The sequence below is a fragment of the Lagenorhynchus albirostris genome, chromosome 7, assembly GCF_949774975.1.
Source record: "Lagenorhynchus albirostris chromosome 7, mLagAlb1.1, whole genome shotgun sequence".
In the NCBI taxonomy this organism is placed as follows: domain Eukaryota; kingdom Metazoa; phylum Chordata; class Mammalia; order Artiodactyla; family Delphinidae; genus Lagenorhynchus; species Lagenorhynchus albirostris.
The window spans coordinates 69,681,034-69,704,964 of record NC_083101.1 but is presented as its reverse complement, the minus strand read 5'-3'; the positions used below and the strand labels follow the sequence as shown (position 1 = coordinate 69,704,964).

General features: G+C 35.3%; 2 protein-coding genes across 2 annotated transcripts in view; one reads left to right on the top strand and one right to left on the bottom strand.

Moving 5' to 3' along the window:
• Window positions 1-23,931, top strand: part of HACD4 (3-hydroxyacyl-CoA dehydratase 4) — an 807,943-nt gene that overhangs the window by 217,352 nt on the left and 566,660 nt on the right. The gene's annotated exons all lie outside the window — the stretch shown is intronic.
• The window catches only part of FOCAD (focadhesin), a 290,793-nt gene that overhangs the window by 157,515 nt on the left and 109,347 nt on the right, over window positions 1-23,931 (bottom strand). The window contains exons 11-14 of the mRNA XM_060155133.1: window positions 6,838-6,942; window positions 6,340-6,441; window positions 5,692-5,822; window positions 3,707-3,833 (exon numbers count right to left, since the gene is read on the bottom strand). Coding sequence (XP_060011116.1) covers window positions 3,707-3,833; window positions 5,692-5,822; window positions 6,340-6,441; window positions 6,838-6,942 — 465 coding nt within the window. The remainder of the gene's footprint in view (window positions 1-3,706; window positions 3,834-5,691; window positions 5,823-6,339; window positions 6,442-6,837; window positions 6,943-23,931) is intronic.

Below are 23,931 nucleotides of genomic sequence, written 5' to 3'. Positions count from 1 at the left end.
AGGATTCTTCAATATATGCAAATCAATCAATGTGAATCACCATATTAACAAATTAAAGAATAAAATCCATATGATCATCTCAGTAGATTCAGAAAAAGCTTTTGACAAAATTCAGCACCCATTTATGATACACACTCTCCAGAAAGCGGGCATAGAGGGAAACTACCTGAACATAATAAAGGCCATACACAACAAAACCAAAGCAAACATCATTCTGAATGGTGAAAAAATGAAAGAATTTCCTCTAAGATCAGGAACAAGACAAGGATGTCTACTCTCGCCACTATTATTCAACATAGTTTTGGCAGTCCTGGCCACGGCCATCAGAGAAGAAATTTTAAAAATCCAAATTTATAGGGCTTCCCTGGTAGCACAGTGGTTGGGAGTCCGCCTGCCGATGCAGGGGACACAGGTTAATGCCCCAGTCCGGGCAGATCCCACATGCCGCAGAGCGGCTGAGCCCGTGAGCCATGGCCACTGAGCCTGCGCATCCGGAGCCTGTGCTCCGCAACGGGAGAGGCCACAACAGTGAGAGGCCCACGTACCGCAAAAAAAAACAAAAAGCAAAAAAAACAAAAAGCAAAAATCCAAATTTATATATAAAACACTGATGAAAGAAATCAAAGATGACACAAACAGATGGAAAGATATACCATGTTTTTGGATTGGAAGAATCAATATTGTGAAAATGACTGTACTATCAAAAATAATCTGCAGATTCAATGCAATCCCTATCAAATTACCAATGGCATTTTTCATAGAATTAGAACAAAAAATTTTACAATTTGTATGGAAACACAAAAGACCCCGAATAGCCAAAGCAATCTTGAGAAACAAAAACGGAGCTGGAGGAATCAAGCTCCCTGACTTCAGACTACACTACAAAGCTACAGTAATCAAAATAGTATGGTACTGGCACAAAAACAGAAGTATAGATCAATGGTGCAGGATAGAAAGCCTAGATATAAACCCACGCACCTATGGTCACCTAATCTGTGACAAAGGAGGTAAGAATATACAATGAAGAAAAGACAGTATTTTCAATAAGTGGTGCTGGAAAAACTGGACAGCTACATGTAAAAGAATAAAATTAGAACACTCCCTAACACCATACACAAAAATAAAATCAAATGGATTAAAGACCTAAATGTAAGAGCAGACACTATAAAACTCTTAGAGGAAAACATAGGAAAAACACTCTTGACATAAACCGCAACAAGATCTTCTTTGACCCACCTCCTAGAGTAATGAAAAGAAAAACAAAAATAAACAAACAGGACCTAATGGAACTTAAAAGCTTTTTCACAGCAAAGAAAACCATAAATGAGATGAAAAGACAACCCTCAGAATGGGAGAAAATATTTGCAAACAAAGCAACTGATGAGAGATTAATCTCCAAAATACACAAACAGCTCATGCACCTCAACATCAAAAAAACAAACAACCCAATCGAAAAATGGGTGAAAGACCTAAATAGACATTTCTCCAAAGAAGACATACAGATGGCCAAGAGGCACATGAAAAGATGCTCAATATCACTAATTATTAGAGAAATGGAAACTGAAATTACAATGAGGTATCACCTCACACTGTTCAGAATGGCCATCATCAAAAATCTACAAACAATGAGGGTGTGGACAAAAGGGAACCTCTCTTGCACTGTTGGTGGGAATGTAAATTGATACAGCCACTATGTAGAGCAGTACGGAGGTTCCTTAGAAAACAAAAAATAGAACTACCATATGACCCAGCAATCCCACTACTGGGCATATACCCTGAGAAAACCATAATTCAAAAAGTCATGTACCACAATGTTCACTGCAGCCCTATTTACAATAGCCAGGACATGGAAGCAACATAAATGTCCATCAACAGATGAATGGACAAAGAAGATATGGTACATATATACAATGGAATATTACTCAGATATAAAAAGGAATGAAAATGGGTCATTTGTAGAGATGTGGATGGACCCAGAGTCTGTCATACAGAGTGATGTAAATCAGAAAGAGAAAAACAAATATCGTATATTAATGCATATATGTGGAACCTAGAAAAATGATACAGATTAACCATTTTGTAGGGCAGGAATAGAGATGCAGTGGTAGAGATCAGACATGTGGACACAGGAATGGATGGTGGGATGAATTGGGAGATTAGGATTGACATATATACACTACCATGTGTAAAATAGACAGCTAGTGGGAACCTGCTGTATAGCACTGGGAGCTCAGCTCGGTTCTCCGTGGTGACCTAGATGGATAGGATGGGGTTGGGGGAGGCCCAAGAGGGAGAGAATATATGTATACATATAGTTGATTCACTTTATTGTACAGCAGAAACTAACACAACATTTTAAAGCAACTATACCCCAATTTTTAAAAAAAAAATCACATGATCATCTCTATAGACACAGAAAAAGCATGTGACAAAATTCAATATCCATTCATGATAGAAAATTTTATCAAAGTTCGTGTAAAAGGAACATATCTGCTCATAATAAAGACCAGTTATTATAAACCCACAGCTAACATCACACTCAGTGGTGAAATGATGAAAAGCTGACAGAATTTCCTCTAAATTAACAGATGAATAGATAAAGAAGATGTGTGTGTGTGTGTGTGTGTGTGTGTGTATTCCAAATATACATAATGGAATATTACTCAGCCATAAAAAGGAATGAAATTCTGCAATTTGCAACAATGTGTATGAACCTAGAGAATATTATGCCTAGTAAAATAAGTCAGATACAGAAAGATAAATACTCTGTTATCACTTATATGTGGAATCTAGAAGATAAAACAAATGACTGTATATAACGAAACAGAAACAGACTCACAGATACAGAGAACAAAGTAGTGGTTACCAGTGGGGAGAAGGAAGGGAGGAGGGGGGACGTAGGGCTATGGTATTAAGAGACACAAAATACTATGCATAAAATAAATAAGCAACAAGGATATATTATACAGCACAGGGAAATATAGCCATTATTTTTTAATAACTTAAAGGGAGTATAATCTATAAAAGTATTGAATTAATATGTTGTACACCTGAAACTCATATGATATTATAAATCAAATATATTTCCATTAAAAAACAATAATAAAGCAGCTTACAAGGCTGCATAAAAAAATTTTTTTTACATAAAAAACTTTTGTTAGGTCGATGAATGATCTTTGATGTAATTACTACATTTCTCCAAAAGATTAAAGATTTCTTCTGCTGTGCTACAGTTTTGGGAGCAGTCTGAAGTTCAGAAGATGATTTAGAGACTCGGTTCTAATATCGGTCCATCCTACCCACTCTGATCATTAGGAAAGAAAGGATCCTTTGCCAATCTTCAAGCCAACAAAAGTTTTTTTGCTGGCTATAAAACTGCCACTGGCCCATGCCGATTTCCTTACCTCTTCTGCTTCTAAGGCTCTCAAATTATAAAACCGAGAAGCAAATATACTCAAGAGTTCTCCTATAAGCATACTTCTCCTTCTATATTAACAAAAATAAATAACGAGGAAGAATCTAAAATCTGGTTTTCTTTAGCCTCTAGAAAATGTCTACATGTTTCAAGACTTCCCTCTACAAAGAATTTGTAAAGTAGACTGTCTTATTTCACTCTTCTGAACAAAAGTCTCCTACATCCTTGTAACTACAATGCCTTGTAAATTATTTTCTTCCAAATTATACAAAACAACTCAAAAAAGCCCACCTCAGCCTGGCAGAGTGCATGAAGACCTTGTAACACCAAGGCTGCTGGAGTAGCCTGGTCAGGCTTGGTGCATTCATTCAACATCTGGGAAATAGCTGCCAACATATCTGCACCGTGCTGATACGGCCTACAAAAAACGACAGTTTAGACACAAGATTAAAGCCAAAGAACTATATTACTACTCCAAGGTCTTTTGCCTGAACAAAAACATTAATGCTTTTCTTTACTCTTGTGCCTATCAAACGTTGACCCTCAACTAAGAATACCATATGCTTTTGTTCAAAGATCTGCATCTTTATCATTTCTGCTGTAACTTCAGGCTCATTTTTGGTATTATTACCCAAAAAAGAAGACACTCCTTAACAAATTTTATTCTCCCTGAATCACAAAACCTATTGTCTGAATCGACAAAAACTCAAGTCTATAATAATAGTGAAAAGAACTGACTTACCTTATTGAGATCATCAGTAAACCCAGGGATTTGAGATCAGAAGATGATTGGTCATAGCAGTATTACAAACTAAGGTGGGTATGCCTATCACAATAACGACGATAATGATGATAAAATCATAATAATATGAGTTATAACTGACTGAGCACTTACTTCATGCCAGGTACTGTGCTGGATTCACTCACTCATCCTCCTCTCCTTCCTCTATCCCACATATATTGTGCTACCCCCAGAATGCTTTTAACTTCATAAAGAAATGCTCAGGTCTGCATTCGTTGTAACCCCTCAGCGATATAATACTTCTTTCTATTTAACAAAATATCAATTGAAAAAATTGCCTGACTGAATTCTATTGCTTCACTGTCCGCCAAATGGAAATCATTTAACAAAACTGGAAAAATTTGACGGATCTCGAGATGGTAACTGAAAGGTTCACTGAATAAGTTTTCAACAGACTCTGATCTGATCTGATGTTTAACGTCTCCTGAGCCTCATCTTTAAGTATGTAAAATTAAAATGTCGGCTATCATCTCTAAATTTTTTCCATGCCAATACGTCAAGAGAATCTAAACTCTTAGGTCTTGGGTTAACACGTGTGTAACTTTTAGACTAAGATGTTTTTTGTGTTGCCAAAAGGCTGAAGCTTAGAAAAGAGGCAGAACTGCTGAGGCTTAAATACAGTCTGATCCAAGATTTTACTTGAAACGGAAATCATCCACATTATCAGCATCTGGGCCAACCCATTCACTGCACAGCTTCAGGAAGTACCATTCACAGTGTCATCATTGACAAAAGTAGAATGATGCTCCAAGAATTCTACAGTGCAGTGGCTCAATCAATATATGAAACTGCAGGATTATAACTCATTTCAAATGTATCAAATCTATTTCCTCTCTAAGATTTTGGCCTTACCCTAATTCAAGAAAATAGAAATCTGGCAAGGTGGAGCTTTGCTTAGTGTTATTTCAGTCTTGTCACCTCCTGCCTAGTTATTAACCCATAACCTAGAATAGCAGAGTCATCTCCCTAACATCTTCATGTCTTCCTAAAGCATACACAGGAATTCAAGGTCATTTCCCTCCTTGTAATAATTCCTAATAATTAATTCCATTCAATGAGTTACAAATAAGGCCTTCTCTATTAGAACATCTTATAAAAATCAGCATAACATAGGGAGAATATAAGAAAGAATTTGACTGATAATCCACTGCTTAGGTTTCAGGAATTTATATATAGAAAAATAGAAAATGTAACATCATATGTTTTATCACAACATTAAATTATTACACAGAAAAGGATATATAAATAGCCTCTAAACCTAGATATAAGTCTAGACCTGAAAAGACATGCCTGCTACTCAAAGCTATTGTCTGATGTTACTAAATTTTACAATCAGACAATTTGACTTTAATATTCATTTATTCTTATTCAAACATCCTCTGCCTATCTTTCCTTGCTTCTTGCTTGCAATAAAAAAATTAAATGCAAAATAATATATCATGATATACATTCCCAAAGGTCAAGCATGTCTTACCTTTGCTTACATATATCTCTGATCGATGCTGCTTTAGCTATCAGTTTCTCCCATTGGACCTCCTTGCCCACAGACAGAGAGGGCACATCGGACATGGCCATGAAACGCTGCAGTTCAGGATAGACACGATCCTAAAAAGGCAATTTTACAAAAAAGGTAATTCCACAACTTGAGTTGAATAATAATTGTCTCCTTTTATGCAGCATTTTCACATCTAAATCTTACATCTGCATTGCAAATTATAATGTGTTTCATCTAATCAGAAAAAAAAGAATGCTGTTATGATTGCTGGGGATTTTCTTACAGATCCATGTACTGTTCATTTCATAAAACAAGAAAAAAGTGGCAAAATCTCTAATTACAAAGGCTCTAATCACTTATATTTCTATCACTTTTTCCACACAAATGGATAAATAAATTTCAGAATTAAGGAAATAAGATTATTTTCTATTCTCAATTTCTGAGAGTCAATCACAACTGACCACATTATAGATCAAAAGTACACTAAATCAAAATTTCTCAATGCAATCATTGATGTCACTCACTAGTATTACTATATCAAAGAAGTGTCATGCATAATGACAAAATTACCTTTCTTCAGTGAAAGGGACATGCTTACTACTCATACAAGTGTATATCTGAGCTTACCTGTTTTTCCCACAAAGAAGTCAACAAGCGCAAAGTGACAGCTTTTAGTTGCGGAGTGGTTCCAAGAAGTTGAATTACTCGTAGAATTTGTCCTATGCACACCTAGCAAACATTGAAGAAACTTTGGTTTCATAAATGCAAATGTGGATAACCCCAAGGTTACCAAAGGAACTTAAAAACCTCTCATTATAAAATAAAGACTGAAACGGAAGCTTACTACAGTATTACCCATCTCCTCAGAGGTTGGAGATAGCTTTGGGAGGAGCTAGTTAGCAATTCTGGGGGCATAAAGACCCAATCTCAGACAACAGCCAATGGGAAAACTTGATGAAAATGATTTTTAAAAATTAATTCTTAAATATTGTAACAAAAATGTTTGGCCCAACAAGGGAAGCAGTGATCAAGGCAAAATTAAAGGGTCAAAATTTCACATGACAACAAACAAAATTCATGTCTCACTTTCTTTTTGCCCCAAAGTAAGTCGCTTAATATACAAACCTTGTGAACACCAAGTGTAGGCAAAGTATACAAGATATCATTGTATAACACAGGTTCCAGTGGTCTTCCTAATTTGAACATCAAAACTGGAATCAGATTTGGTACCTAAAATGAATTTAAAGAACGTATAAATTATGCCTTTTAAAAGAAATCAATCGATAAAGCAATATTTCATTTTTCTCCAAATGAATACTATGAATACTATGAATTACTATGAATACTATGAATACTATGAATACTATGAATTAAAAGCCTAAAAAAATGTCAGTTAGCCATTTGTTATTAATGGTAATTTCAAAGTACTGCTAATATTCTATCTCTTTTATAATTACCTGTGAGCCCTTGTTCTATCCCTTTATACACATATACATATTACAGGGGTTTCTTGGTGTTAAAAAAATGCTTTTCTTAAACAACTATGACATAAACGCTCAGCAATACAAAAATAATTAATACATATCCTGCCCTAAAGAAGCTTACAGTTCTAATGAGTAGCATAGTGAAATATTCAATGGTTATTCCAATGTAAAATAATTAAAACCAATTGTAATATGGGGGGGGGTTAATGGACAAAAATTTCCCTCCACGTTCATACTTCAATCCCTATGCATGACACAATAAAATAAGAAGAGCAAAATCATTTGTGGATCAAAAGACTTAATATTGTTAAAATGGTACTATTTCCCAAATACATCTACATATTCAATGCAATCCCTATCAAAATCCCAGGTAGCCTCTTTGCCAAAATTCAGAAATTGATCCTAAAATTCATTTGAAAACAAGTGATCCTGAAAAGCCAAAACAATCTTCAAAAGGAGCAAAATTTGAAGATTCAACCTTCCCAAATTCAAAATTTATTACAAAGTTACAGCAGTCAAAATAGTGTGGTACTGACGTGAGGATATAAATATAGATCAATGAAATAGAACTCACAGTCTAGAAATAAATCGTTACATTTAAGTCAATTGATTTTAGACAGAAAGGCCAAGAAAATACAATGCAGAAAGAAGAGTATCTTTGAAAAATGGTGTTTGATTTTTGACAACTGTATTTCCACATGCAAAAGAATTAATTTGGACCCCTTCCTCACACCACATGTAAAAATTAACTCAAAATAGATTTCAGGCCTGAATGTAGGAGCAAAAACTGTAAAGCTCTTAAAGAAAATATAGGAGTAAATCTTTGTGACCTTGAGTTAGGCAAAGCCTTCTTAGATATGACACCAAAAGTATGAGCAACAAAAGAAAACAAAACATTTCATCAAATTAAAAATATTTGTCCTTCAAAAGACGCTATAAAGAAAATGAAAAGAACAACCCACAGAACGGAAGAAAATATTTGCAAATCATATATCTAATGAGGAACTTACATCCAGAATATATGAAGAATTCGTACAACTCCATAATAAAGGACAAATGACTCAATTTTAAAAGAGCAAAGGATCTAAAGAGATACTTCTCCAAAGAAGATAAAAAAATGGCCCAAAAAAAACATGAAAAGATACTCAATCAGCATTAGCCATGACATAAATGCAAATCAAAATCAAATGATGCATGACTTCATACCCAATAGGATGGCTTGAAACCACATTAAGTGTTAGCAAGGATGTGGAGAAATTGGGACCTTCATACACTGCCAGTGGGAAAGTGAAATGGTGCAGCCCCTTTGGAAAACAGTCTGACAGTTTCTCAACTGGTTAAACAGAATTACCATATGATCTAGTAACTGTACTCCTAAGTACCTACCCAAGAGAAATTAAAACATACATCCACACGAAAACTTACATGTGAATGTTCACAGAGGTATAATTAATAATAGCCAAACAGTGGAAACAACCCAAATATCCATCAACTGATGAAGGGATAAATAAAATACAGCATATCCATATGATAGAATATTATTCTGCCATGAAAAAGTAATCAACATGGATGAACCATGAAAACATCGAGTGAAGTAAAAGAAGCCAGTCACAAAAGACCACATATTATATGATCCATTTATATGAAATGTCCAGAATAGGCAAATCTACAGAGACAGAAAGTAATTGCTTAGGATCGGGAAGGTATAGGAGAAAATGGGGAGTGACTGCTAATGGGTACAATGTTTCTTTTGGTGGTGATGAAAATGTTCTTAAATTATCTGTCATTACGGTTGCACAATTCTGTGAATATACTAAAAGTCACTTTGTACACTTTGAATGAATTAATTAAATGGCATGTGAGTTATATATTATAAATATATATAAAATATATTTATATGTATATTTTATTATTTTTAATAAATATATAAAACTACATTTTAAAATCATTAAGTGAACACCTATTATGAGCAAGGATCTCTACTTGATGGCACAGAATGCAATGCCAAAAAAATTTTATTTTCCTTATAGTGCATTTGACAAGTTTGTTACCCAGAAATTGATAAATTTCCTCTATCTGCTGTAGTCTTAGAAAACTTGTTCCTTCTAAGCTTAGAAGACATCTATTTTAATTCAGTCTCAAGAAGGAAAAAAAAAATCCTCCTAACCCTACCAACAATAAAGTGACAGTTAAACACTGACTCATTAATGGGCCTGACCATCACATACCACAGCGGCATTTGGAGCTACACATGTAATGGCTACAGACACACAACACACAGGCAGAAGTTATGATGTTTTTAACAACTGCTGGGGCTCTATTGGAACAGAAGTTCCAGCACCCTCACCTTGAGCAAACGAAAGGAAACAAATTTTTGAATTGGCTTTTTAACTCCCCATTTTAATTAAAAAAGGTTATCTTAGATTGCACTGCACAGGCCTCAATGAATTACTCCTTCTGGGAAGATCTCTACCAAGACAGTTTGACAGATTCTTAGTTCTGAGAAGGGCAATCAGTACATACAGTGGCATTTTACAAAACAGTGTATTAATTATATGGCTTTTAACAAATGTTTAAATTATATTGTCAGGAAAGAAATAAAGTATTCTACTTATGCTAAAGAGTACACCTCCTTCATGATCCTCAGACCTAAAGAAGTATGTAAGGGTGTTTAGTTTTCTCTGGTAAGTTCAGAAATTAAAAAACAAAGTGGGAAATTTTTACAGCAAATAATCTTAGATCTTGAGGCTATTCTAGTTCATATTAAATTCTCAAATCAATGGAAAAAGAAAATAGGTGTTATTTCATTAGGAAAACATAGATATAGATATATATGTGTGGAAACCATTTTTTGCATAAAGTCTGAGCTGTTGTTTTCCAAATGAAAAGACATATGTGTATTTATTGATTTACTTGAGATGTCATTATGGGCTCTTGATTCCTCTGCTCTTGAGTCTTCTATTCTCTGGAAGCAAAAAATGCAGAGAATGAATACTCTGCCTTTACCTTAAATTTAAAATAAGCTGGCAAGTGCCCTATAATTCACTGTCTCAAGACCTCCTGGTTTCATAAAACTCAATGTTTTCTCTCCCTCCTTCAGAATTCAAGTCCTTGATTTAAAAAATTTGATTTCAAATGATGGAATCATTAAGGAAACCCCTCCCATAAGACTATCAGCAGGTTTCTCAGCAGAAATCTTGTAGGCCAGATGGGCATGCAGAATGATATATTCAAAGTGCAAACAATCAAACAAAAAAACCCAGCCAACTAAGAATACTATATCTAGCAAAACTTTCTTTCAAAAATGTAGGAGAAATACTTTTCTAGATAAACAAAAGCGAGGGAGTTCATTCACTAGGCCTCCCTTACAAGAAATGCTAAAGGAAGTCCTTCAAGTTGAAAGGAAAGAACATTAGATTGCAACATAAAAATATATAAAAGTATAAAGCTCAGTGATAAAGGTAAATGTATAGAAAAATATAGAATACTGTAATATGTCACTTTTAATACTAGAATAGGAGATAAAGACATAAATATAAATAGCTAACTATAAAGATATGTTAATAGATACACAACATAAAAAGATGTAAGTTGTGACATCAATACCATAAAGTATGGGGGGGGGTTGAAAAAGTAGAACTTTTACATGCAATTAAAGTTAAGTTATTACGAGCTTAAAATAGGCTATTATACATGTAAGGTCTTTTCAGTTAAGTGCCATGGTAACCACAAAGAAAATACCTATAGAAGATACATAAAAGATAATGAGTAAGGAATCAAAGTATTTCACTACAAAAACATCAACAAAACACCAGGACTGAAAGAGAGGAAAAGAGGGACACAACAGCTATAATTCAGACAAAAACCAGTTAACAAAACGGCAATATTACGTCCTTCCTGATCTAGAATTACTTTAAATGTAAATGGATTAAACTCCCCAATCAAAAGACAGAGTGGCTAAAAGTTAAAAGACAAGATACAACTAAATGCTGTCTACAAGAGATTTACTTTATATTTCAGGACACACATAGGCTAAAAATAAAATGACAAAAAAAGATACTCTATGCAAATAGTAACCTCTAAAAGAAAGCAAGGATAGCATAACTTATACCATGCAAAATAGACTAAGTCAAAAACTGTCACAAGAAACAAAGACAAACATTATATAATGATAAAAGAGTCAATTCACCAGGAAGTTAAACAATTATAAATATATATGCACCCAACAGCAATATAAGTATGCTCAAATATACAAAGCAAATATTGACAGAACTGAACAGAGAAATAGATACCAACACATATAATAGATTTCATTACTCCACTTTCAATAATAAATAGAACATCCAGACAGAAGATCAATAAGAAAACAGAGGACATGAACAACACTATGGACTGAATGAAACTAACAGACATATACAGAGCATTCCATCCAACAGCAAGAAAATACAAATTCTTCTCAAGTGCATACACAACATTCTCCAGGAAAGATCCACATGTTAGGTCACAAAATAACAAATTTAAGAAGACTGAAATCATACTAAGTATCTTTTCTTACCACAGTGGAGTGAATCTAGAAATAAATATTAGTAAGAACACAGGAAAATTCACAAATACATGGAAACTAAATAACACACTGTTCATCAACAGATGAATGGACAAAAAACATGTGACATAGACACACACACATATATACATACACACAATGGAATACTACTCAGCCATAAATAAAGAATAAAATTTTTCCATTTGCAACAAAATGGATGGACCTGGATGGTCTATGCTTAATGAAATAAGTCAGACAGAGAAAGACAAATACTGTATGCTATCACTTACATGTAGAATCTAAAAAATAAAACAAACTAGTAAATATAACAAAAAGGAAACAGATTAACAGATATAGAGAACAAACTAGTCATTACTGGTGGGAAGAGGGAAGAGGGGAGGGGCAATATAAGGATAGGGGATTAAGTTTATACAAACTACTATGTATAAAATAAATAAACTAGGGCTTCCCTGGTGGCGCAGTGGTTGAGAGTCCGCCTGCAGATGCAGGGGACATGGGTTCGTGCCCCGGTCTGGGAAGATCCCACATGCCACAGAGCGTCTGGGCCTGCGAGCCATGGCCGCTGAGCCTGCACGTCCGGAGCCTGTGCTCCGCAACGGGAGAGGCCACAACGGTGAGAGGCCCGCGTACCACAAATAAATAAATAAATAAATAAATAAACTACAAGGATATATTGTACAGCACAGGGAATCCAGCCAATATTTTATAATTACTATAAATGGAGTATAATCTATAAAAATTTCGAATCACTATGTTACACACCTGAGATTAGTGTAATAGTGTAAGTCAACTATATTTCAATTTTAAAAAAGAAAAAGTATCTCAAATAAATACTCTAATCTTATACCTCAAGGAACTAGAAAAAGAAGAATAAACTAAGTTCCAAGTTAGCAGAGGGAAGGAAATAATAATGGAAATTAAAGTGGAAATAAATGAAGTAAATAACAGAAAAAAATCAACAAAATTAAAAGTTAGTATTTTAGAACATCAACAAAATTGACAACCCTTTAGCTAGACTAAGAAAAAAAGAGAGAAGACTCAAATAAAATCAGAAATGAAAGAAGAGACATAACTGATACCAAAACAATACGATGGATTTTGAGACAACCATATACAATTATACTACAATAAATGGGATAACCTAGAAGAAAAGGCTAAATTCCTAGAAATATACTTCTCACGAAGACTGAATCATGAAGAAATAGAAAATCTGAACAGACCAATTATAAAGAAGGAGATTGAGTCAGTAATCAAAAACCTCCCAACATAGAAAAGCCCAGGACCAGATAACTTCACATGTGAATTCCACCAAACATTTAAAGAAGAATTAACACCAATCCTTCTTAAACTCGTCCCTAAAAATTGAAGAGGTGGGAACACTTCTGGACTCATTATATGAGACCAGCATTATTCTCATACTAAAACCAGACAAAGACATTACAAGAAAAGAAAACTACAGGCAAACATCCCTAATGAACACAGATGCAAAAAGACTCAACAAAATACTAGTAAACAGAATTCAACAACACATTGAAAGGATCATAAATCATGACTAAATGGGATTTATCCCTGGAGTGCAAGGATGGTTCAACATGAAAATCAATCAATGTTATAAACTACATTAATAGAATGAAAGATAAAAATCTCATGATCATCTCAATATTCACGGAAAAAGTGTTTGACAAAACTCAGCACACTTTCATGACAAAAACATTTACTAAACTAGGAACGGAAGAAACTTACCTCAAAATAATAAAGGCTCTATGACTATGAAAAGCCCACAGCTAATATCATACTGAAAAATAAAAACGAAAAACTTTTCCTCTAAGATCAGGAATAAGGCAAGGGTGCCCACTCTTGCCATTTCTATTCAACATAGTACCAGAAATTCTAGGCAGAACAACTAGGTGAGAAAAAAAAATGAAAGTCATCCAAATCAGAAAGGAAAAAGTAGGGACTTCCCTGGTGGTCCAGTGGTAAAGAATACACCTTCCAATGCTGGGGACACGGGTTTGATCCCTGGTTGCGGAACTAAGATCCCACATGTCACAGGGCAACTAAGCCCGTGTGCCACAACTACTGAGCCCACGTGCTTCAACTAGAGAGCCCACATGCTGCAACTACAGAGCCCGTGTGCTCTGGAGCCCACATGCCACAACTGGAGAGAGAAAACCTGCACACTACAACTAGAGAGAAGCCTGTGTGCAACAATAAAGAGCTTGCACACCACAATGGAGGATACTGCATGCTGCAACAAAGATCCTGTGTGCTGCAACTGAGACCCAATGCAGCCAAAGAAGAAAAAAAAAAGGAGGAAGTAAAATTATCTCTGTGATAACATGATCTTGTATGTAGAAAACTCTAGTGATTCCACATACCAAAAAGTTAATTAAAACTAGTAAATGAATTCAGGAGAGTTGCAGGATACAAAACAAACATTAAAAATCAGTTGTGGGGCTTCCTGGTGGCACAGTGGTTGGGAGTCCGCCTGCCGATGCAGGGGACGCGGGTTCGTGCCCCAGTCCAGGAGGATCCCACATGTCGCGGAGTGGCTGGGCCCAAGAGCCATGGCCGCTGGGCCTGCGTGTCCAGAGCCTGTGCTCCGCAATGGGAGAGGCCACAACAGTGAGAGGCCCACGTACCGCAAAAAAAAAAAAATCAGTTGTGTTTCTATACACTAACAATGAACAATCCAAAAAGAAAATTAAGGAAACAGTCGCATTTACAATAGCTCAAAAAGAATAAAATACTTAGGAATAAACTTAACTACAAGGTTAAAGACTTGAATATTGAAAACTACAAAACATTGCTTAAAGAAATTAAAGACAACACAAATAAATGGAAAGACATCTTGCGTTCATAGATCTGAAGACCTAATATTGTTAAAATGTCCATGCTACCCATAAAAGTCTACAAATTCAATGTAATCCCTGTCAAAATCCCAATGGAATTTTATTTTTGCACAATAGAAAAACAATCATAAAATTCATATGGAACCACAAAGGACCCTGAATAACCTCAAAACATATTACAAAGTTACAGTAATCAAAACAGTATGATACTGGCACAAGGACAAACATATAAACCAATGGAATAGAATAGAGGGCCCAGAAATAAACCTATGTATATACGATCAATTAATTTATGACAAGGAGCCAAGGATATACAATGAGAGGATAGTCTCTGCAACAAATCCAGGGAAAACTGGATATCTGCATGCAAAAGAAGGATATTGGACCCTTATCTTACACCATACACAAAAATCAACTCAAAATGAATTAAAGACTTAAACATAAGACCTGAAACTATAAATCTCCTAGAAGAAAACATAGGGTAAAAACTTCCTAACTTTGCTCCTGGCAATGATTTCTTGTATATGACACCAAATGCACAAGCAACAAAAGCAAAAACAGACAAGTAGGCCTACTTCAAACTGAAAAGCTTCTGTACAGCCAAGAAAACATAGTAAAAAAAGGCAACATATGGAATAATAATAAACATTGCAAACCATATATTTGATAAGGGGTTAATACCCAAGACATACCAGGAAACCCTACAATTCAACAACAAAAATATAAACAAACAAATAACCTGATTAAAAAAATGAGCAAAGGACTTGAATAGACATTTTCCAAAGAAGAAATACAAATGGCCACAGGTATATGAAAAGATGCTTAATATCACTAATCATCAGGGAAATGCAAATCAAAACCACAGTGAGATATCACCTCATACCTGTTAGAATGGCCATTACCAGTAAACTAGAAAATAACAGGTGTTGGCAAGGATGTAGAAAAACTGGAATCCTTGTACACTGTTGGAAGAATGCAAAATGGTGCAGTCACTATGAAAAACCGTACGGAGGTTCCTCAAAAAATTAAAAATAAAACTAACGTATGATCCAGCAATCCCACTTCTGGAAATTCAGGACAGGCAGTAGTCTCTTTTAAAATTTATTCACAAAAAAACATTAAATGCTCAGTTGCTATTAGCTGCCTGTTCTGAAACGAGTCTTCTTTATTGAAACACAATTTTCTGTAATATTTTATGGAATATAAACAAACTTGAATTGTTTGACTTGTTTAACTTGGCACTGTTAGTTTTTATAATAAAATACACATGAGTATTTTAAAATGTTTCAAATAACTGAAATATTTCAAAGGAATTGAAATCAGGATCTCAAAGAGATATTAGCACCCCCATGTTCACTGCAGCATTATTCACAATAGCTAAGAGATGGAAATAACCTAAATATCCATCAGTGGATGGATGGATAAATAAAATGTGGTATACACACACAATGGAATATTACTCAGCCTTAAAAAAGGAAATCCTGTCATATACTACAGTATGGATAAATCTTGAGGACATTATGCTATGTGAAACAAGCCAGTCACAGAAGGACAAATATCATATGGTTCTACTTGTATAACTATCTAAAGTAGTCAGTCTTAAAAAAAGAAAGTAGAATGGTGGTTGTCAGGGGCTGGGGGAAGGGGGAAATGGGGACTTGCTGTTCAATGGGTACAGATATTCAGTCTTGCAAGATGAAAAATTGTATACAGTATACCTAACATTTTGATAAGAAGGTATAGTTCATGTTACGTGTTTTACACCACAATTTTAAAAAGAACCATGAGATGTTTTTTAAGAGTCAGAAGAGTCTTGTCGAGTTCATTTAGGTAAATGACTTTATATTACAGATGATGGAAGTGAGGCACAGAGGGATCACACAGTTAGTTGGTGGCAGAATGAGGATGGAAGTCGACGTCTCAGTTCACCCCTCTATTCTATCCTGGCGGAAGTGAAAATGATAGAAGATTTCAGGCTGTACATAATAGGATAAAGAGCTATTATGTAAGTCTTCTCCCTATAATCAGACAAAACATCCAGAAAAAGTAAGCAGGAGAGACAAAACCCAGTACCTACCTGGAGTCAATCATATAAAGAACAGAGTAGAAAAATTTAACTTTGGGTTCCACGAAAAATATCCATGTTGGCAACACTGTATGAGGCTACACAGAAAGTAGCATAATCTTTCAGAGAGTTCTATAATGAAAATCATGAGTAGGCTATCCACTTATAAATTGAGAATACAAAGGGCTTTGTTATTATTCATTTTAGTTTTCAGATGAGAGATATAATAAATGTTTATAACTACCCTCTTTTTTAAAAGCATGAGAGACTCATACTTTAATACTATATAAGAGATATAGCTATAAATTAGTATTAAAAATTAAGATACCAGTGAAGAAAATAATTCAAGGCATGATCATCTTATGGAAGTAAGAGGCAAAAATCCAAAGCAATATCTGGTTTTCTTTAACTTTTTAGACTTATGTTTTACAAAACTAGACCTGAACTACAAAAGCACATTCTTAGATCATATTTTATACATATCCTTGGGTAAGTGCTGAACCATCTTTGCACAAGACTCTCTCCTGTGAAAAAATGGAAGTAATCTATCTACACAAGTGTATTTGCCATTTATAAAACAGTGGTAAGATAACAGTATGTGTTAAGTTAGAAATGAAAAGATAAAACATGAATTAAAAAAAAAATTTTTTATTGAAGTATATTTGATTTATAATACTGTGTTAGTTTCAGGTGTACTACACCATGATTCAGAAAAACATGAAATTTTATAAAACAAAGAGTGAATATGCTAGGATGGTACATATAAAAAAAGCATAAATACATTCTTTAATAATTTTAACACTGACAGAAATTTTTTAAAATTATTCTACAAAAAAGGGGCATAATGTACTATGATTTTTTTTAACATTAGTTAATTCGACCTTCCTCAATTATATGACATGTCTACTTTGGTATCTACTTATTATTTAAGTAATACAGTGAAAAGCAGTCCATTGAGGGATATGCTGAAAAACTAATTGTTGCCTTTACTTGTAAGGAATCTGCAGGAACACAGCAACATTACAGTAATGTAAACACAGTATAATTTTTTCCTTCTGTGGTTCATATTATATTTATATCACAGCATATAATTAAATAAGTGGTCTAGGGTCTTGAAGTTTAACCTTTGAGAGTCAGATAAGGTCAAGGGAAGATAGGTATCTAGAAGATTCCTCCCACTGGGCAATCTTCTTTCTATCTGATATTCACTCTAGCCTTATTCCAGTTCAGCCTGAGCAGCTGATCCATAATGACTCCTCCAACAGTAACAGCTAACATCTATTGAACAGCGACTGTAAATGCTCTCCTTAGCACTTTATAGAAATCATGATTATCATGTTTGAAATGACAAAACTGAAGCTTGTAAAGGCCAAATAATGTGCTCAAGGTAACAGAGCTAGTATGTACTGGAGGTAGCACTAGAGCAAAGCAATTTAACTCTGAAGAGCCCAGGTACTTGCCACTTTGCCTTACCAAAAGTAGGGATGGCATCTTCCTCACCTTTGAATCTCAGGTTCCAGCATACCGTAAGTGCTTTTAGAATGCATAAACTACTCCTAATTCCTTTATCTGCTCAAATTCTATTTGCAAGATGGATCTTATAATAGTGTTGCAGCTATTTCATTCGGTACCCAATTATTAAAAGCCTACCACTTGAAAAGAAAAGTACTTAAAGATAGTACTCTGACCAAATTAACTTTGAATCAGAAAAATTTACCTGTTAGGTAAGTGTTACCAGGATATCAAAATGTTACCAGGACATCTTCAGAATCTGAGGTAAGAATTTCCCAGTACGTAGAAAAATAAGTTCAGCAACACAGGAGCTCAAAGTATGGAAAAAAAGAGGATATACGACAAACTAGAATGGATAAAGTCAAGTATCATATCACTTGAGGAGTCTGAAATACCTGGAAGAAAATAATCATGACCTTTCTCAACCTAAACTTAATTTCTAGGTTAGCCTCCTTAGTCTTCTGAATTTAATTATCTCTCAGAGTCTGGCAATTTATGTATTTAGAACATGGTATAAGAAAACTTAAATTATAAAGTAATAGTCACACTATTAGTATGTAATCACCAGTGGGAAAAAGGAGTATAACCACAACTTCTTTCAATTGCTAACATTTTAACAACTTGCTATAAATGATAACTATAATGACTGAATTCCTGAAAGTATAAAATTTCCTTCCTAAAAAAAGGCGGTTTTATGTTTCTATCATGGTAAGATCTAAATCTTTGGTAGTCTGACTGGTAGAACAAAAGTGAAAAGCCAATATCCTGTTAAGTAAAGTATAATGTGTGTATTTTTCCTTTCAATTCGGTACAGTCAATTTCTACTACTGCATATGTCACTGACAGTAAGTCTTAAGTCGGAGAGTTGAAAGGAGGAGTCTGAATGCCCTCCAACAATGAGATATAATTAAATACAGCTCAGTGAGATAAGCAACTATGTAATAAAACTAGAGAGAGTCAATGCTTTGAATGTATTAAAATAGTACATTGCTCAAGGATCCCAAAGCTATGACAGTCAGATCAGTTTACTGCAATATGAAAAACTATGCAAGACTGACAATGGTAAACATGAGCCAATTCATACTACATTTGAGGGAAAAAAAGATTAAATGGTCAATACAAATTGGCTGAACATAAAGTATGACTACAAATCCTCACTTGCCTTCTTCAGTGACAAAAAGCCTTTGAAGTATAAATAAGTGGTAGATACTTTATACCATGAATTGTATTTATAAGGTCCCAATTCAGTCTCAAATGAAAGCCTTAACATTAAATAGGGTTTATATGAATACTGGTAAACAAATGACCTGACTAGAAAGCTATATTAACCAAAAAGATTCACACCCAGAATGAAGTAAAATTAATGAAAAAAGCCAGAAACATAAAAAAGGATTGATATAAATGTCTTGCAACAATGAATAAGAAGACATTCAATTGCTTGGAGTAGACAGTGTATTGTTAAGGAATGACAAAAAACAGATTTAGTAAACTCCTATCCTGCATAATCTTCTGCATCAAGGAATAATATTAGACTAGAGAGATGAATGTTAGTAAGAAAACACTGACAGTGACACCCATGATAGAAGCAGACAGTACAAACTGAAAGAAAAAAAAAAAGATGATGATGATTAATCCATGAATGGTTTTTAGAAAAACTGATTATTAACGGGGAGGAGAAATCCTAACACGTTACCACGTAAGAAAAAAATTCCAAATGGATTCAGGAATTAAATATCAAAGAGAAATAATGATTAAAGAATCTAGAAGAAATGTTAAGTGAATATTTACATGCCCTCTAGAAAGAAAATAGCTCACTATGCATTAAAACAATGAAAGTAAAGATGGCTACAATTCAGGAACATTTAGAAAACAAAAAGAGCTACTGAATTTAAACACATATTAGCACAACAAAAAAATTCAACAACAGTTGAAAGATAAAGTTAAGGAAATTCTCCTCAAAAGTGGAGTAAAAATGTAGAGAGAAGAAAATAGGGGAACAAAAGATAAGAAAAATATAAGACCAGTACAGAATTCAAGGTCCAAGCAAGAGAAGTTATAGAAAGAAAGATCAAGGTCAGTAAAGGGAAAGAAATTAATGACAAAATAACAAAGAAAATTCCCCAGAATTCAAGGACCTGGATTTCCAGATTAAAAGAGCCACCAGTTATCCAGCACAACAGAGGAAAAAAGATTCACACTAATACACATCGGCATTGAAATTACAGAGTATGGGGCAAAGAGAAGATTCTGAAAGCTTCCAGAGAGGAAAAATAAAAACAAAAATTAGGTTCACATAAACATATACTCAGGATTTCAGGCTTTGGATTTCTCCACAGCAACACTGCAACCTATAGAAGCAGTGGAAGAAAACAAAAAAGATTTTGAATAAAAATGGGTCCCAATGCAGAATTCTACACCCAAACTAACCCAATCTCTGCCACACAGTAAAGCACTCACTAACAGTCAGCTATGAAAAAGAAAACACACACACACACACACACACACACACACACACGCGAGATTTTTCAACCAGTGATTTGATACTTGAAGTAAAGAATGCAAAAATTCTTAAGATACATAAAGATTTCCCGCTCCAAAACGGACACAGCATATATATCTAAAACTCAAAGAGAAAAAGAAAAGGAGCGAATAAAAACTTTAAATCTCACTACTAATTTTTAAAACTGAAAATTATAACAAGATAATTTTCTCACATACTAAAGTTTAAAATATTTTTAAATTCTAAAACAATGTAAACATACAGTGAAACAGATATTCTCACACGATTATGGGGGAGTAAAAGGTGATACAATGTTTCTAAACAGAAAAATTTCAAACTTCATTTAAGAAGTTTAGCTCTAATCTGGGATTTGCTTCAAAATAACAGTTCTGAGTTGGGGACTGGAGAGTGGAGAGTACAAGAGATACAGGCCAGCTATGGAATGATAACTGTTGAGGCTAAGGGATGGATTCATCAGGTTTATTATACTATCTATCCACTTTTGAATATGTTTGAAATTTTTCATAATAAAACATTAAAAATCTTCTAATCTAGGAGTCTCATTACATAAATGTATTTTTTTAAAAAATCAGAAATTCAATAAAATTGAGGAGACAAGATTCCCCCCAATATACATACAATATCATGTCAGAGTAAATCAGCTAAAAAAAAGCAAAACACAATAAAAACCTCCATATTATAAAACACCAATACAATGTGCAAAACATATGCCAGGAAAACAAACATACTGTAAATAGAATTTGTTGTTATAACCACAAAGAAAAAAGGGCAAAGAGAAACAGAAAACTCTGTGTTCCTGTACTGTTAGACCTGCGCGGTCTCCTAGGAATTTCGACTCGCCCAGGAAACAACAAGAGTCGGAAGTCGATGCAAAACGCAAGAGGTTTATTGAAGGCCGGTGCACCGGGGTTCCTTGGTCCTCACGCAGGAGGTCGAAGAAGGAACCCTTTTGGGCGCGAATATGTCAGTTTTATAGGTTCCCACTTCCCCGTATGTAAATTATAGATTTGGTTGTGTTCTCCTGCTGATTGGTCCCGGCTTAGGCTCGGACCAGAGAGGGAACTTGTCCCCAGCTGCCTGATTGGTCTTTGACAGACACCTTTTTTACATTTTGTTATCTCCCTCCTTCTCCCCAGCTGCCTGATTGGTCTTTGACAGACACCTTTTTTACATTTTGTTATCTCCCTCCTTCTCGGAAGGGGGCCGGACATCCTGGAAATTCACCCATTGTCTAAGAAGCCCCTATTGTCTGGAGAGTTCTTAATCATTAGCTGGAACAATGTCTCTCGAGTCCCACATTCCCCCCTTTTTCTTGTGACTATTGATTCCAATCATGGAATCTCAACCTTCTGTTCGTAAACTTTGGTACTGTTGTCTTAACATTAGAACTTGTACAGTACTGATACGTTCTCTAACAAATGCTATCAAGCGATTTAGAACACATGGTCCAAAAGTTAAAATCAACAATAAAACAATAAGAGGTCCCAACAGAGTAGAGATTAAGGTGGTAAACCAGGGGGACTTATCAAACCATGATTGAAACCATCCTTTTTCGTTTTCTCTCTCCCTTTGCCTTTTATCTAAGCGTTCCCTTAGTTTATCCATGGTTTTGGTAATGGTTCCTGAATGATCAATATAAAAGCAACATTCTTCTTTTAGAGCGGCGCATAATCCCCCTTCTTTAAGAAACAGCAAATCTAGGCCTCTTCTATTCTGCAACACCATTTCTGAAAGTGAGGTGAGTGATTCCTTTAGTTGAGTTATGGAACTTTCTAATGCTCGAAGGTCGATGTCTACAGCCTGTCTTAAACTTGCATAATACTGGGGTTGTTGTATGAGGGCTGTGGTTCCTGTTCCTATCCCGGCAGATATTCCTAGTCCTAGAAGGACAGCCAATGTGAGGGTTACAGGTTCTCTCTTCCTTCTTGTTTTTCCCTCGTATTCATCTAAGAAGGACGAATCTGAATGATAGATAAGTCTAGGAACTAATTGCACTAGCACACAAAAATCAGCTGAATTGTTGAGAACCTCTAGAGAGACACAAGGGGTGAGCCCCGTGTTACATGCCCACCATCCATCTTGGGGAGGTACAAGATATCCCGAGCCTGAAGGGAGGCTGAAATCATGACAAAGGTGTCAATGGGACTGGGGAGGTGTTCCTATACAAGTACCATTTCCAGAAACCGAAGACAGAGTTAATTTACTGTTCCCTTTCTGTTTCCATCGACAATGGTCCGGGGAGCTGACATTAGTATAATTAGAACTATATCCTATAGCATCATAATAAGGGGGAGGGGCAGCATAACAGAGCCAACATGATTTTGTAGCCTCCGGGTTTGTAGCATTAAGGACCGTAAAGGCTGCCTGCACCAAAGAAAGCATCCTATCCTGTGGAGTCCCAGGCTTAACTGTGGGTTCTTTGGATCCAGAGGTTTCATTAGTCTCATTCTTTGTTGACGTAGCTGAAGGGGCCGGGGGAAGCAAAGGGGGGCCAAGTACGGGATTTGGGCCTATTGATATAGGAGCAGGAGTCTCAATCTTTAGCTTAAGGGTCATTAATATTCCCAAATCATATCCATTCTTGTAAAATCTAATGCCCCATGAGTGGCCATTTACCCATTTTTTATCTCTTTTTCCAGGATTACTAAAGGAAATTTTGAGGGGGTGGCACCATCCTGAACATTCGGGGGCGATGGGTCGGGGACCCCTATAAGAAGTATGAGTGTAGTTGGCTGTTACTGTAATAAAATCCCAAGTTGAGGTGGGTCTCCAATAAGTATCTCCTGTGGTTTCACATCCCCAGTTTTGGCAATATAAATTTTCAGTTCCCCCACATTTATAATTCAGGGATCGGGGGCGATGGAACCCGGGGCATACATAGAAGGAGAGGGTTCTAAACCAACTTCTTCGGACCTGGTTTTTACAACCCTCTCCGGAGTAATCAGCTTTAGTTAGAAGTTGGGACGGAGCATTATGCTGATCATAATAACTCTCTAGATCCCAAAAGGGAGCTCCTATGGCCAGTTTACAGACATCAGGGAAAAGGTCTGGCCACCAGGTCCAGGGAGGGGCAGTATGGCTAATGGACCAGGTTATATCTCCAGTTTGAGAAATTACCTGCCAAGTTAGACGTTGGGGCAGGTGAGGGCTAAAATCACTTACAGTCAGTAAAGGCAGTAAAACCAAAATTATAAGTCTTAGGTTAGGTTCGTAGAAGCTTG